This window comes from Rhinolophus ferrumequinum, chromosome 3 (genome assembly GCF_004115265.2).
Source record: "Rhinolophus ferrumequinum isolate MPI-CBG mRhiFer1 chromosome 3, mRhiFer1_v1.p, whole genome shotgun sequence".
Lineage (NCBI taxonomy): Eukaryota > Metazoa > Chordata > Mammalia > Chiroptera > Rhinolophidae > Rhinolophus > Rhinolophus ferrumequinum.
This window is the reverse complement of record NC_046286.1, coordinates 34,652,716-34,666,821: the sequence shown is the minus strand read 5'-3', so window position 1 is coordinate 34,666,821 and position 14,106 is coordinate 34,652,716. Positions and strand designations below refer to the sequence as shown.

The window sequence follows — 14,106 nt, the reverse complement described above, 5'->3', positions numbered from 1 at the left end:
TGGCGGACGAGATGTTGTGGGCGGGGGCTTCACAGTTTGACCAATCCTCTCTCTTAACCATGCGAGCTCGCCGGAACGAGTCAATGCGCCGACGTCTGTACCTTCTTAGGCGTGGGACTTCCCTGGAGGTCTTCGTGCTTTGACCTACAAATTCCCACCCCTGATACTCCACGTCTCGGTGTCTCTGAAACGTTTTTAACCGTGAGTCTCAAATATCAGTCACTTTTACAACGTGACCCGATACATACATAAAACATTTGAAACAAAAAGTTGACAAAACAGCATTTGCCATTGCTATGTGAGTAGCACTTGGGTATATTTAATCTTACATTAGTTTTTTAAATGTTGGTCGTAATCCACAAATTTGATGACCCACAGTTTAAAAATCTCTGGCCTGAGAGGTAAAACTTCAAGGCGTCACTCAACGCTTGACTTGAATGTTTGGCGTAGTGTTAGAGCTAATGAAATAAACTGAATAAATGCCTGAAGCACTCCCAATCATTGCAACCTGGTTCTGTGAGTGGACATATTCCAGGCCGTCAAGCCAGCTGGGAGAGCCCCTGCTTTGATTACGATGTTCAAATTGTCTGAACAAATCTCATGTCAATCATCCATAACAGTAGACATCTGTTATAATGTTAGGCACTATGGTCTGTGCCCAGGATTGAATCTGGTCCATCCCAGGTTGAATGGATTAACTCACATCGTATTACTATAACTCTTAATGTGATCATCTCTGAACAAACAGGATTACAGTACTTTTGGAGCACCCAGGAAATATATAAAAAGAAAAATGTGTTATGTATTTAGTTCAATTCTCTAATCTTTAATCTAAAATGGATAATATTAATGATCTTGAGAAAGAAATTTTGTTGGATTAGATATGCTATTTTTTTTAGGATTTTTGTATTTGTATTCATGAGAAATAGTTTGGTTTTCTTGCGGTGTTTTCATCTGGTTTGGTACAAGGGTGACGCTGGCCTCATAGCATGAGTTAAGAAGTTTTCCCTCTTTTCGGCTTTCCGCTCAGAGGAAGCGAAGCTGCAACTTTTTTCCATCCTCCTGAATCTGGGTTCATTCGACACCAGCCACCTACTCCATGCCCCCAAAGTTCAACCACCAACAAGATCAAAGTCATGTATCTGAGGTGCCACATCTTCCCTGGCCCCTAAGATCGGTCCCCCTGGTGTGTCTCCAAAAAGGGTTGATGATGAGATTGTCAAAGCAACTGGTGATTGGAAAGGTGTGAGGATCACAGTAAAACTGACCATTAGGAACAGACAGCCCAGATTGAGGTAGTACCTTCTGCCTCTGCCCTGATCATCAAAGCCCTCAAAGAACCACCAAGACACAGAAAGAAGCAAAAAGACATTAAACACAGTGGAAATATCACTTTTGATGACATTGTTAACATTGCCCAACAGTCGCAGCACTGGTCTTTAGCCCAAGAACTCTCTGGAACCATTAAAGAGATCTTGGGGACTGCCCAGTCTGTGGGTTCCAATATTGATGACCACCACCCTCATGACATGACATGACAGATGACATCAACAGTGGTGCAGTGGAATGCCCAGCTAGTTAAGAACTACAAAGGACAATATTTCAATTAAAGATCCTTTAACAACAACAAAGATTTTTTTTCTCTGCTATTTCCAGGAAGATATTGTAGAAAATTGGTGCAATTTCTTAAATACTTTTTAGAATTTAACAGTGAACATACCTGGGCATGATGCTTTCTGTTTTGCAAAGTTATTAATTATTGACTCAATTTATTTAATAGTTATAGGCCTATTTAGTTTGTCTATTTCTTTTTGTTGTTGTTAGTTTTAGCAAATTGTGTCTAAAGAATTATTCCCTTTTACTTAAACTATCAAACTCATGGCATAGACTTGTTCATAGTATTCTTTTATTATCTTTTTCAAAGTCCATGGGATCTGTAGTGATGTCCCCTCTTTCATTTCTGATGTTTGTGTCTTCCTTCTTTTTTTATTTAGCCTGGATTGAGTTTTAGTGATTTTACTTATTTTTTCAAAGAACCAGCTTTTGGTTTCATTGATTTTCTCTATTGATTTCCTGTTTCCAATGTCATTGATTTCTGCTCTAATTTTAATTATTTTCTTCTGCTTACTTTGGATTTAATTTGCTCTTCTTTTTCTAGTTTCCTGAGGTGAGAATTTAGATGACTGATTTTAGATCTTTCTTCTTCTAACTGAACAATTGGGAAGCAAAATCATGGGTAGCGGGGGACTACCATTGTTTGTACATGCAGACTCAGGGACAAGCCCTGAGACTGAATATATACCTCTGTGAACAGAAGGCAAAGAGAGACTGAAGAATAAAGCAGTCCACGCCAGTCTGGCTTAATAAGGGCAACTTACATATGAGGCATGTCTTGGGTGGCTGCAAGATGAAATGAATCCCTGTGCCACTTGGCAGTCACCAAAGAATTATATAGAATAAAGAGGAGGATAGTCATGGGTACTAGTACGTAAATGCTACCAGGTACAGAAAATTACTTTATGCTTAACCAGGTTAGGTCAACAGCCTGTTCCAGGAACCGTCACATAACAGGAGATAAGGGAGGATTGTTGATTTATATCAGAATGAACATCAATTACGATCAGACAGTCTCTAGGGGGGTTTTGAGGAAAGCAACTTTCCTTCTGGCCCAGGTCCCTCACAGGACAGACAGCATTCATGTCACAGAACATTCTCTCCTCCACAATTATATGTATTATATCTTTATATTTCAAATAAGCTTCTTGTAAAGAACATATTGTTGGGTATTGGTTTTTGATCTACTCTATCTCTGACTTCTAATTGGTATACTTTGACCATTAATGTTAAAGTGATTACCAATATAATTGGATTAATATCTGCCATATTTGTTTTCTGTTGCCCTTGTTCTTTACAGTAGTGCCCCTTATCTGAGGTTTTTGCTTGGCACAATTAAGGGCTTTACATGTATTAACTCATTTAATCCTCACAATTCTAGGATGGAGGTACTTTTTATCACCATCCCCAATTTACAGATGAAAACTAAGGAACTGAGAGATAAGACATCTCGCCTAAGGTCACACACAGCTATTAAGTGGTGCTGGGGAGGAGGATTGCCAAAAAAAGAGAAAGGGGGAAGTGGAGCAAGAGCCAGAATTCACAGTAATTAGTCATTGTTGACTGCTGAATGTCGAAGAGAGTCTAAATGAACATGTATGTTGTGCTATATAATGGAAATACTTTTTATTGAGTTAGGAAAATACTATGAGCAAGAGATTGTTCTGAGTTCTTTGCATGAATCGAACTTATCTAATTCCCTGAACACCTAGACTAATACACCTAGGATAAGTGCAAGTGGGGTGGAAAGATCATACCTAATGTTCTGCTACTCAGTAGCCTTGTGTTCTGTCTCTCTCCTTCCCATCTGATGGTGTGATTACAAGGCCAGTGTTGAGAGTAAGCATGGGGGCTGAGTTGTGTGACTGGAGGCAGCACACATTTGCTTCATTGGAGAGACACAGGGCCAAGTCCTCCTTGCCATTGTTGTAATGTGCCTGTACCTCACCCATAACCTGCTCAGCAGCTATGGCTTTTGACTGCGTTTCTTGGGCAGCGAACACATGGAGTCAGAATAGGTGTCACATTTAGGAATGATTAACTGTCAACCTGGAGGTAATATGATCTGTGCTTTATTAATGTATTAATTCATTTTGCTCTTCTCTGTTCCTATATTTAGGACATGTAAGCTCTATTGACTTTATTTTTTTTTTTTAAAGGTGGGTGCGGCTCACAGTGGACCATGTGGAAATCGAACCGGCTATTTGTTTTTCTATAGCAAAACTGAATCTTCCTAAGTGGCACAAACAGACATTATATTCCATTTATGTCAATAAGAGCAAAGAATTCCCATCTGCCTCCCCCTCTCGGTAGAGGTAAGCTTTGCTACATCTAATCAAGCCAAACTATTGTTCATTTTCTGTAGAAACCATCAAGTGCGGCAGAATCTGGATAAGAACAGGAGAGAGAAAGAGAGAGTGAGAGCGAGAGCGAGAGCGAGAGCGAGAGCGAGAGAGAGAGAGAGAGAGAGAGAGAGAGAGAGAGAGAGAGAAATGGTTTCCCTCATCCTTCCCTTGGAAAGACGGGAGGAGGGGCAGGGACACAGAAGAATGGCCCACTAACAGGCAATGTCCATACCTGAAAAGGTAGTGGAGGTGTGGGTGAAAGAACCACCATTCAGCTACATCACTGTTTTCTCTTCCTAGGTCTAAAAATCTCTGCAGACCCCCTCTTTGGGCTAAATAAGAAAACATGGGAGTCTTATTAAATGTGGGTTTAGAAAAAGAGGTAATTTCAAGGTGGGGAGCATCAGTTCCTGCTCTTCAAAGAGATAGGCAACAATAGGAAAGTACCTTTGGTCCTCTCGACATCCTCTTTTCTGAAACAAGTTAACCCTTAGGTCTGTTTCACCTCCTGGTGCTTAGATTCTTTGGGTATTGTTCAGGAATTTGTAGATTTTTGCAGGGTGCCTGATGAATGCTGTGTGTTTCAATCTGCCATTTTTTTTGAGGTCTTTCATGTTTAGTATTTTTAATCTTCCCTTATACTTGATGAATAATGTGGGTATAGAATTTAAAGTTTAAGTAATATTTAAGTTGTATTTTATGTGTAAAGTTAATTAAATATGTCCAAATTTGCACTCTAGAGTCTTATGTTAAATGCTTTCAGTCTTTAAAAATGGGAGGAAATAAATGAACTGTGAACACATGACTTTAGAAAAAGAGTAACCCCCTTCCTCCTCCAGCACAAATTAAATAAGGGCATAAATAACTTCTGTAAATGAAATTTTAAAATGCTTGAAATTTTGTATTATACCAAGAGCTGATGGTTAAGGAAAAATAAAATAAAATGAATACTGGACAAGAGAATTAAACAAACAGATTGGAAAAAATCCTGAAATAGTGGAGAGCATGTTGCTGAGTCCTGAGAGTCACCTGGGCCTGGGTGACTCTGCCTCCAGCCCACTCCTTCATTCTCAAATAGCAATTTCTGAGAAAACTTGAATATCAGCTGTGTAGGCCATACCTTCAGGAAAGCAAGATTTAGCTGTGTCTCTGAAGCAACAAACATTTAAAACCTTAACCCAATCAAGAGATTTAATTTCATGGATGTAGACACATATTTCTATTTTACCCAATATTTATATACTTTTAATGTTCTAGCCCTGGAAGTTGGAGAAAAACAAGTATTCTCATGTCCCAGCCTTGCTTTGACTTTCCACTTTCTAGATGCATATAGATTTATCTCAGGGTTCATCACTAATCTGAAGAGGTAAAATAAAGGACAGTTCTGTGTTGATGGACTGGCGGGAACAGTGGGAGGCAGCGCTTCCTTGGTTTTAGCCTCTAGCTTATACAATTGCAGTAGATGATTAAAGGTTTAACTCTTTTTTGGCTTGTTGCTTTAATTGGCTACTCAGACACTTGGCAGCTCAGTTCTCTCTCTCTCTCCCTCTCTCTCTCTCTCTCTCTCTCTCTCTCTCTCTCTCTCTCTCTCTCTCTCTCTCTCTTCCCCTCCCTCCCTCCCTCCCTCCCAGGTAAGGTGAGCTTCTGATAGCCTCCTTTCCTAGGCATCCCTAACTGCAAAAACCCATTTATGTAATTTTACATGAGTGATCTAGACAAGCTCTTTTAATAAACTTCATGTAAACCACCAAAAACTCATTGCTTACTATGTATAGTTTTACCAGGGACCCAGCTGCAAAGGCTTATCCCCCTGTCCTAAGGCAATAGCTGCCACTGCAAAACTGATGCTTCCGCTGAACTAGTTCTAGGCTCTGACTCCATCTAAATGGTTCCTCATACAGTACAACCATTTCTAGTGACAGAGCACACACTTGTCAAACAGCCTTTTAACATCTTGTGAAATTCCGTTACAGTCTCCCTCTCACATTACTTATGTTTCACTGCTCCAATACCCTGAATCCTGCCACTTGCCTGCCTCTCGTGATTGTCTTACTTCAGGTAGGTAATATTCTGTACCTTTCTCAGATTTATTAGAGGCTCCCGTTGTGAATGTGACCTAATATTATTTGTTGATGTATCATTCCTCAAAAGTGAAAGTGTAGGTTATCAAGCAGGCTATGCTATCACTAATGTAATCTTTCCTTTAGTATATAGTCCTCTGAGGAAAAATCAGCCCAGATGGTAAAAATTTTTACTCTCAAGATGACCATTTGATGGCTCCATATGATTTTAAATAGACATTAGCTAAATTTTTCCATGAAACTATCCATCATGGGATAGACAGATTGGTTACTATCTTAAATCAGCATTGATAGAGAACCTTTAAAAAGACAGCTAAAGTTATTTTCAGATTATGTGTCACCTGTCAACAACATAATCCTAAAACAACAACAATAATAACGAAACACTGTAAAGGTGGGACATGGCAGGAACCAAAGCATCAAGGGCTTTCTGAGCACCTTCAGATGTACTATCTAGCTTTCACCCTGTAAGGGATTTGAATATGTTTTTCAGGATGAGTTGAAGCATTTCCTTGCTGAAAAACTATAGCCTTTACAGTCATTAAAAAGCTGCTTGATTTTGTCTTTCCAACCTGGGGCATCCCAACTTTTATATCAAGTGATTGAGGCAAACACTTTACAAATACTATTATAAAAGAACTTTGTAAGATGTTATCTCTTATTCACAAACTCCAGTTTCTGGAAAAGTTGAAGGATCAACAACATTCTTAAAAATGAAAATTCGCAAAACTTTCAGGAACCCTTGAGTTTCCTTAGCTAAAGGAACTCCCACTAGCCATTATGGCCATTCAGTCTACTCCCTTAGGGACACATTACTTATCCTGCTGTGAATTGGAAACTGGAAGGCCCATGCATTTAGATTTTTCATCTCCATTACTGGACTCTGCCAAATGCATGCAGATATGGCAAAATACTGCAAGGGATTCATGTGCTATTCCCAGTTCTATCAACAACAGGTTAAGCCCACTTTCCCCATGTCTTCCTAAACAGCCTCTTCATGAACTTCAACCAATAGATTTCAGCTTTTTGAAGAAATAACAGAAAAATTGCTTCTGAATCTTGTTGGAAGGGCCTTTATCAGGTACTGTTAACTAAAAAAGCAATTTACAATTACACACAACTGGAAAGCAACTCCAATATGGGACCTCCAACTCAGGCACCTCAGAGATCCTCCAGAAGCAAATCTTGGGAAGCAGACAGCTGGCCCAGACCTTTGGAACAAACAGATGACCACAGACAAGCCATAGTCTGCTGTTTGGACCATGACACCTATCTAATTCCAGTTGCATTTTTTATCTGCCTTCTTGTAATCATTCTTCTCATTTTCTATAGACCTTTATTGTCATCTACCCATAAATTGCCCCTTTTCTTTTTTTTCCCCCTCCTTATTATAATTGTTAGGTCAGAACATACTCATTCTAATGCCATTCTTAGATTATCCTGAACAGTAACCACTGACCTCACTCATAGTGACTGCTGGATATGCTAGCCATCGCCAGATCCCCACGATAAAAACATCAGAATTATGTAGCTGATGGTGTTTCACTTCTTACATGGACAATTGACCTTAAACAAATCAATCTGTGACTTTGTTAGTGTTACTCTCTTCCAGAAGAACAAATTATTATAACTTACTGGTTGACCCAAGGTAATTCTAAATTTGGATTCAACAATCTTTATAGGGCAATGGGCCAAATACCACTTGTAAGCGACTAACAGAGATCCAGATGTGTAACCTAGCTAATGTAAGGCCTTGGTTCCAACTTCATTTCATTAACTTCCTTTTTCCTGGATTTCCATGTGCCCCTACTAGATACTACTTCCTTTGTGACCAGAATGCCTGGTCCTATATGCCTCAAACTAACATCTCGTGCACTTTAGGAACAGTATTCTGAATCTTGTCTGTACACAGAGACCCTGAGTCTATAAATCACCAAGGCTGGAAATTCTGACTCAGATGTGAGCTCCAAAATGAGGCCAGTCTTGATTTTCCAGGCACATTACCTAGGGGAATTACTGACTCATTCATTGTTTATGAGAGCTCAGAGCAGTGTTCCCATCAGTAGGAACCATACACTTGGAAAAGACTAGAAGAAGCCTATCACTAACTTTTGCATAAGTTATTAGTGATACCACCTCCGCCCTAGATGGAATAGAGATCAGTCATAACTCACTGTCCTAAGTAGTGATGGACAATTGTACTGCTTATTTCTTCTTGGCTGATTATGGTGGCATCTGTGCCATGGCTAATACTTCTTCTTTTACTTGGATCAATGAAACAGGCAAGGTGGAACAAGCTATATATCACCTTAAGGAAAAAGCTATGTGACTCGAAGGTTGTATGGTCTATGGAATTTGTTTTCTTGGCCTAGGTGGGGCAATTAGGATTCCTGGTTCCAAAGCATTTTATATGGATTATTAATTGTTCTTGTTTTTGTCATAGTAGTCAGGCTGACCCTTTGCATTTGTTAAAGAGAAAATGGAGGCCACAGTTTGAATATACCCCTAGACCAAACACTCATAGCCACGTAACCAAACCTTAAAACTGTCCTGATTTCCCTGAGATGATTCTGACTTTAAACAAAACTTAAGCTTTCTTCATGTCAGCATAATGTTATAGCTTCCTAGCTAATCAGCTACAAACAAATAAGCTTATTTAGTACTTATTTAGTACCCTAATAAGAATTTAGTTTCTAATAGTCAGTCACAATACAAAACAATGCACTTCCTCATTCATATTTTATAAATTGAGCTATAACTGCTGAGATCCAAGTTTCAAGCCACTTGTTTTTTGCAAAGTTTGTTTCTCACTCAATAAAATATTCATCTCAAGTACAGCTCTCTGAATATTCTTTTAACATATTCTATGCAGTCTTAAATGCTTCTACATAGTCACTCTCCAACAGATGATCTCAATGATGATACAAAAAGGGAAAGAAGATCTTGTGATCTGGTTGACTATAAGGACAACTGAACAATCTCTAAGCAGTGACAATCTGGATATCTAGCTTTCCCTGAATTGGTCAACCCCTCGAAAATTAGAGAATGGCCAAAAGTAGGGACTGACAGACTGAATATATAAGCAGACAATGTCCAGAGCAAATATAAAAATAGAACTCTAACCCACAATCTGCAGCACTTAGTCCAGCAAGCCAGACAACACCTATGGCTATCAACACCAAATGGCCAGGACTTGATTAGTAATGACAGCTTTCCTAATTTTTGCCCTTTATTTCAACTTAGGACCAACTGGAGAAAGCCAAATATGTACCCCTAACCAATCACATAAATTCCCCCACTTTGTTAGCCCACCTAGAGCCTCCCCATGCCAATACATTCCTTCTTCAGTCATACCTGAAGCCTTCCTTTTCTTCTACTTTAAAGCTTTCCCACTCCTGTGCCTGCCTTTGAGTCTCTGAGAAACACAGTGACGGTATCTGACTCCCTTGCACTACAGCAAACACTGAATATGTAGCTTTTCCTTGTTCCCATTTGGGTGGTTTTTCTTGTTCTTTTTTTTTTTTTTTGGTTTTGTTTTCTTTTATTTTGGTCTTTGTTTATTTCCACACAAGATAATTCATCAGTTATTTGTTGAAGCTGTGTGATCAGTATGTGATCATTCATTTATATTACCTTCTCTACTTTTGTAAATGTTTTAAATTTTCCACAATAAAAAATTTAAAATATTTCAAAATATCAATGTCATTAAAGATTAAACAACAGAGAATGATTCTAGATTAAAAGAGACTAGCGACATGACAAGTAAATTCAATGCATGCTCCTTAACTGAACTGTAGATTTGAAAATATTAGCCATAAAGTACATTATTGGAAAAACTGAAATTGGACTGTATATCAAACAATATTGAATCAATTTAAATTTCCTGAGTGAATAATTGTAGATGCTTACATAGGAGAATGTCCTTGTTCTTAGGAAATGATGTTGAAGTATCTGGGATAAAGTGTCATGATGTTTGCTACTTACAAATATTGCATGAAAGTTATATATAGGTAGAGAGATAAAATAAATGAATAAAAATATTAAAATGGTGAAACCAAATGAAAGGCATAGAATGTAAATTTAATGTTTTAACAATGTTTCCATAGGTTTAAAGTTTTTCAAAATAAAAAACTGGTGTGAAAAGAATACAAGAAAATACTATATGCAATATTACAAAAAAAGTAAAAGCAAAAATTTTGATTCTTATGTACTTTTTTAAAATAGAAAAATAATACAAAATCTATTAATAGTTAACTATATTGTGAAGGAGAGAACAGGATAGATGAGAAGGGTTGAAACTAGATTTTTTTCTGAATGTATGTTGTTTATAATAAAATGTTTTTAAAATGTACTTTGTAAGTTATTCTTACATTCTAAATAGCTTGTCAGTGATGTTTTTCATTTCTTACTTTACTTGAATATTATTTAGTAGTGTGATATAATGTCTCCCCATCCATCCATCCATCCATCCATCCATCCATCCAAGGGAACTAGTATGGTATAGTTACTGTTTGTAAATGCTCTTAAACATTACAAGAATGCACTCTATTGTTCAGAACTATTAGGGCTTTATTGTATTCCTTTTCCACATGATTGCTTCTTGTCTGACGGTAATTTGTTAAATATCTCCTTAGGAGTTTACTTTCCTCATTTTTCTATCTGTGATATACACTTTGGTGTGATTATTTGGTACAAAAAAATTGGTGTTATGTCTTCATTATGCTTTGTAACATTTTTCATTGTATAAAGATTTCATCTTAAGAGTTGAAGATTACAAGAAGTGAAGTAATGAAGAAGAAAGCTTCTCAGGGAGAAATTATAAAGCCAATTCACTCACATACTTTATTGGCTGAATCCACAGCCCCTCAGACTGTTTCCTCCTGGGCTAAACAGAGAAAATGAAAGCATATGATCCTCTGGAAGTCTTCTTGGTAGAAGAGTTTTAATAACTTGCATCAATCACACAGCTAGAAAATGTTGGAGCCAGTATTCAAATCATGCCCACTCCCCACCCATCAGAGTCAAATCAGGAAACTTGCAGATAACAGTGATAAAACTGATTCATCTTAGAAGATTCTGCTAACTCCTAATAACTTTGCAATTCTGAAGTTTTGAAGCTGGCATGGGGTCAGCAAATAAAACTTGAGGCTTGCCAAATGTAGGAACCTTAATATGGGGTCTCTGCATAAAGCTAGGACCCCAAATGACTACACTTCCAAAATAAAACTAAATCAGAAATAAACTATGTTATCCAGATGGGGATGGCAAAGGAACTTGTCTTGATTTTGCCTTTCTCAAGTATGTCTTCACCTAATAATTAATTACCACAAACCAGGCTTGTGGCTAACTCTTGCTATATGTAGGAGTCTGAAAATTTTCAAGGAGGTAAATGAAATTGCCTCATGTTGGATGCATTCTCAAGAGAATGGCTCAAGTAAAAAAATGATCAATTTATAAAAAAATGAAGTTATCTCCCTACCTAATGCCCAGTTTTTTTTTTTTTTTAAATTAACCCCAAATGATTCTAGGATTTAAATGTTAAGACAGAAACTTCAGCATTCTTAGTAGAAAGTATAGTGAACATCTTTAGACCTCAGGACAGGAAATGATTTCTTAAGCAAGACATGGAATGCACTTACTACAAAGACTGATAAACTGACTATATTAAAATTAAAAATTTATTCATCAAAAGTCACCTTAAAGCAAGTGAAAAGGCAATTTAAACTAGAACATATTCACAATAAACAAAAATTTTAAAGGATTAGTAAGAGATTGAGGGAGGATACATGAAAGGGAGAACTTTCACATATTTATGATCCTCAAGACTTTTTTTTTTAACAATGTACACGTATTTTTATGTTGAATTTTAAAATTAAATTGAAGAAATAAAATATTCACTAAAGTTTGATTCACTATCTCCTCTTATAGAGACTATCTGTTGATAACTGTGATGTGGAGGAGGCCTTCGAGGCTGATACCTCATTGGGCAGAGAAAACCACGGCTAGACAGCTTCTGAGATCCAGCTGGAGCTCAAATAAATACTAATTCAAGGTCGAAGAGGAAGTCCTGGTGATTGACGCAGAGCAGGAAGCGCCCTGCGGCACCCACCAGGCCTGGGTGCCCAGAATCAATGGGCCCACTTGCCCCAAAGGGCCATGGGACTCCGCCGGAAGGGGCGGGGCTGGCCGGAACTGTAAAAGGGGCACAGGCCTCGCTCCTCTCTGGAGTTCCGCCCGCGTTGCCTGGCTCTTGGTTCCGGCTACTGGTCCTAGTATGGCGGACCACGGAGGTGCGGGGGCCCAAGGGCACGACTGCAAGCCCGCCCACTCCCTGGACGTGCTAATGAAGGTACCACTTCAACCACCACGGATTCGCACCCGGCCGTGGTGGTTTCCTGTGCAGGAACTGAGAGACCCGTTGGCGTTTTACATGGAGGCATGGCTGGCTGACTCAATCTTCGGTGAGCGACCTGGGGTGCATGGGTGGCCTAGGCCCCTACAGTCTGAGAGAAGCCAGCAGAGAACCTCGTCACAGCCTCTTTCCCAGATTCGCAGGCCACGTTTGTAGCCATGATACCAGCTTCCAGCTCTTCCCTCCCCGGCTGACATCCCCTTCAAACCTAGCTCCTCCTGACCTTCGACGGTGCCTCCCCTGAGTCTCTCTTTTTCTATTTAGGCGCAGACCGAGCCATCATTCCGGACATAGAGTGGATGAACCAGGTCCTGCTGACGGTAGACATGGTAAACGACGGGAACTTTGTCGAAATCACCATCTTTGGACAGCCCCGTGTGCAAAATCGGGTGAAGAGCGTGCTCCTGAGCCTGGCATCAAGGCACCGCCAACATCGTGCCCGAGGTGAGGGTCTGAAAACCTGCATGTGGAGGGAGCCACGGGTGAGCCATCTGGCCGTACCTGACTTCCTCCCAACCTCTCTCAGCTTCCTAATATTTTTTGCAGTTTCCCAACTCCAGTATGCTTCACGCAGCCCCTGGGCATCCCTTTGTGAGAGGAATCCAAGTAAGACCTTGGGAGAGTAAGATGACATCTTACACGTTCAGGCCTATCACTGCCCATGCCACCCTCAGCTTGGTTAGCCATTATTTCCAGATCCCAGGTTCGGAGCCTCCAGCCTGAGAAATGATGTTGCCAGCACTTTCCCCTAACCCCCCAGTGATGGAGTAGTTTGAAACAGCATTTTTCCCTATGCAGCTCAAAAGATGAAACAACTTGAGGAGTTCTTGAAGGCCCGCGCATCAGGTCTCCATACGGTCCAGCATCCTGTTGCATAAGGATTGTCAGGAGCATTATGAGAACAATCCTGCTTCTGCTGTTAAAATTGAAGAGAAGCAAGTATTCTTAAATCCCTACATTTCTTTTTTCCTTTGCTTTGATGGGTAATGGTTTGATTATGTTGATGCCAGTGTGAGTTTGTAGTTGCCCATCTAGTAAAGAAATGAATTTCCTTTTTGTCCAATGGCGTAAAGATCTTTGCTCGCTTAAAATTAAGTAAATTTACAAAAGATTGACTGACTGTTCATTCATATCTTGATGTGTAGCGTGGGTAAAAGGCCTGAGAGGTAGTGATTTTCTTTTTGTTTCTTAGTTTCTACCATTTTGAAATTACTAACCCTTCTATGATTTTATGGTCAGAGTCAGGCCCTCAAGCACAGGGAGAAGAGATGAAGGGTCAGTTCTGCTTTGGTTTTTTTTGCATCATTTGTTCTCAAACTTTAAAGTGTGGAACAATCACCTTGAGAACTTGCTAAAATACTGTTTGCTAGGCTCCTTAAGTGATTGTGGTTTAGTACATTGGGTCCATGAATTTGCATTTCTAACAAGCTCCATAGGTAATGCTAATGATTCTTTGAGGCTCGCACTTTCAAGCTGCTGATTTGAGTGTGGGTTTTCTTAGAGTGGAGCCTTCCTTTGGGCACATGGATGGGTGTTCCAACACTAAATGAGGTGATCAACATTCATCCTGCTTGTGCTGTGATTCACCAAAGAGTCGGAGTCCTGGGCAGCTCGGCCCATGGAAGGCATCTGACCTCCAAGCCAGCTGTCTCCT

The 14,106-nt window shown here is 39.4% G+C and overlaps 1 protein-coding gene and 1 pseudogene across 1 annotated transcript; both read left to right on the top strand.

Annotated features, from left to right (window-relative positions):
• The first annotated feature begins 11 nt into the window (after positions 1-11).
• Positions 12-1,582, top strand: LOC117020646 (60S ribosomal protein L12-like; annotated as a pseudogene).
• A 10,732-nt stretch (positions 1,583-12,314) lies between these two features.
• On the top strand, positions 12,315-13,415 carry OOEP (oocyte expressed protein). The gene is made up of 3 exons (XM_033095209.1): positions 12,315-12,501; positions 12,717-12,896; positions 13,251-13,415. The coding sequence occupies exons 1-3, from the start codon at positions 12,315-12,317 to the stop codon at positions 13,328-13,330; spliced, it is 447 nt and encodes a 148-aa protein (XP_032951100.1). The 3' UTR covers positions 13,331-13,415.
• The last annotated feature ends 691 nt before the right edge of the window (positions 13,416-14,106 follow it).

Coding starts and splice junctions, on each gene's coding strand:
- OOEP (XM_033095209.1), top strand. CDS start 12,315: ATGGCGGACCACGGAGGTGCGGGGGCCCAAGGGCACGACTGCAAGCCC. Junction 12,502..12,716: donor GCTGGCTGACTCAATCTTCG/GTGAGCGACCTG, acceptor TTTTCTATTTAG/GCGCAGACCGAGCCATCATT. Junction 12,897..13,250: donor CCGCCAACATCGTGCCCGAG/GTGAGGGTCTGA, acceptor TTCCCTATGCAG/CTCAAAAGATGAAACAACTT.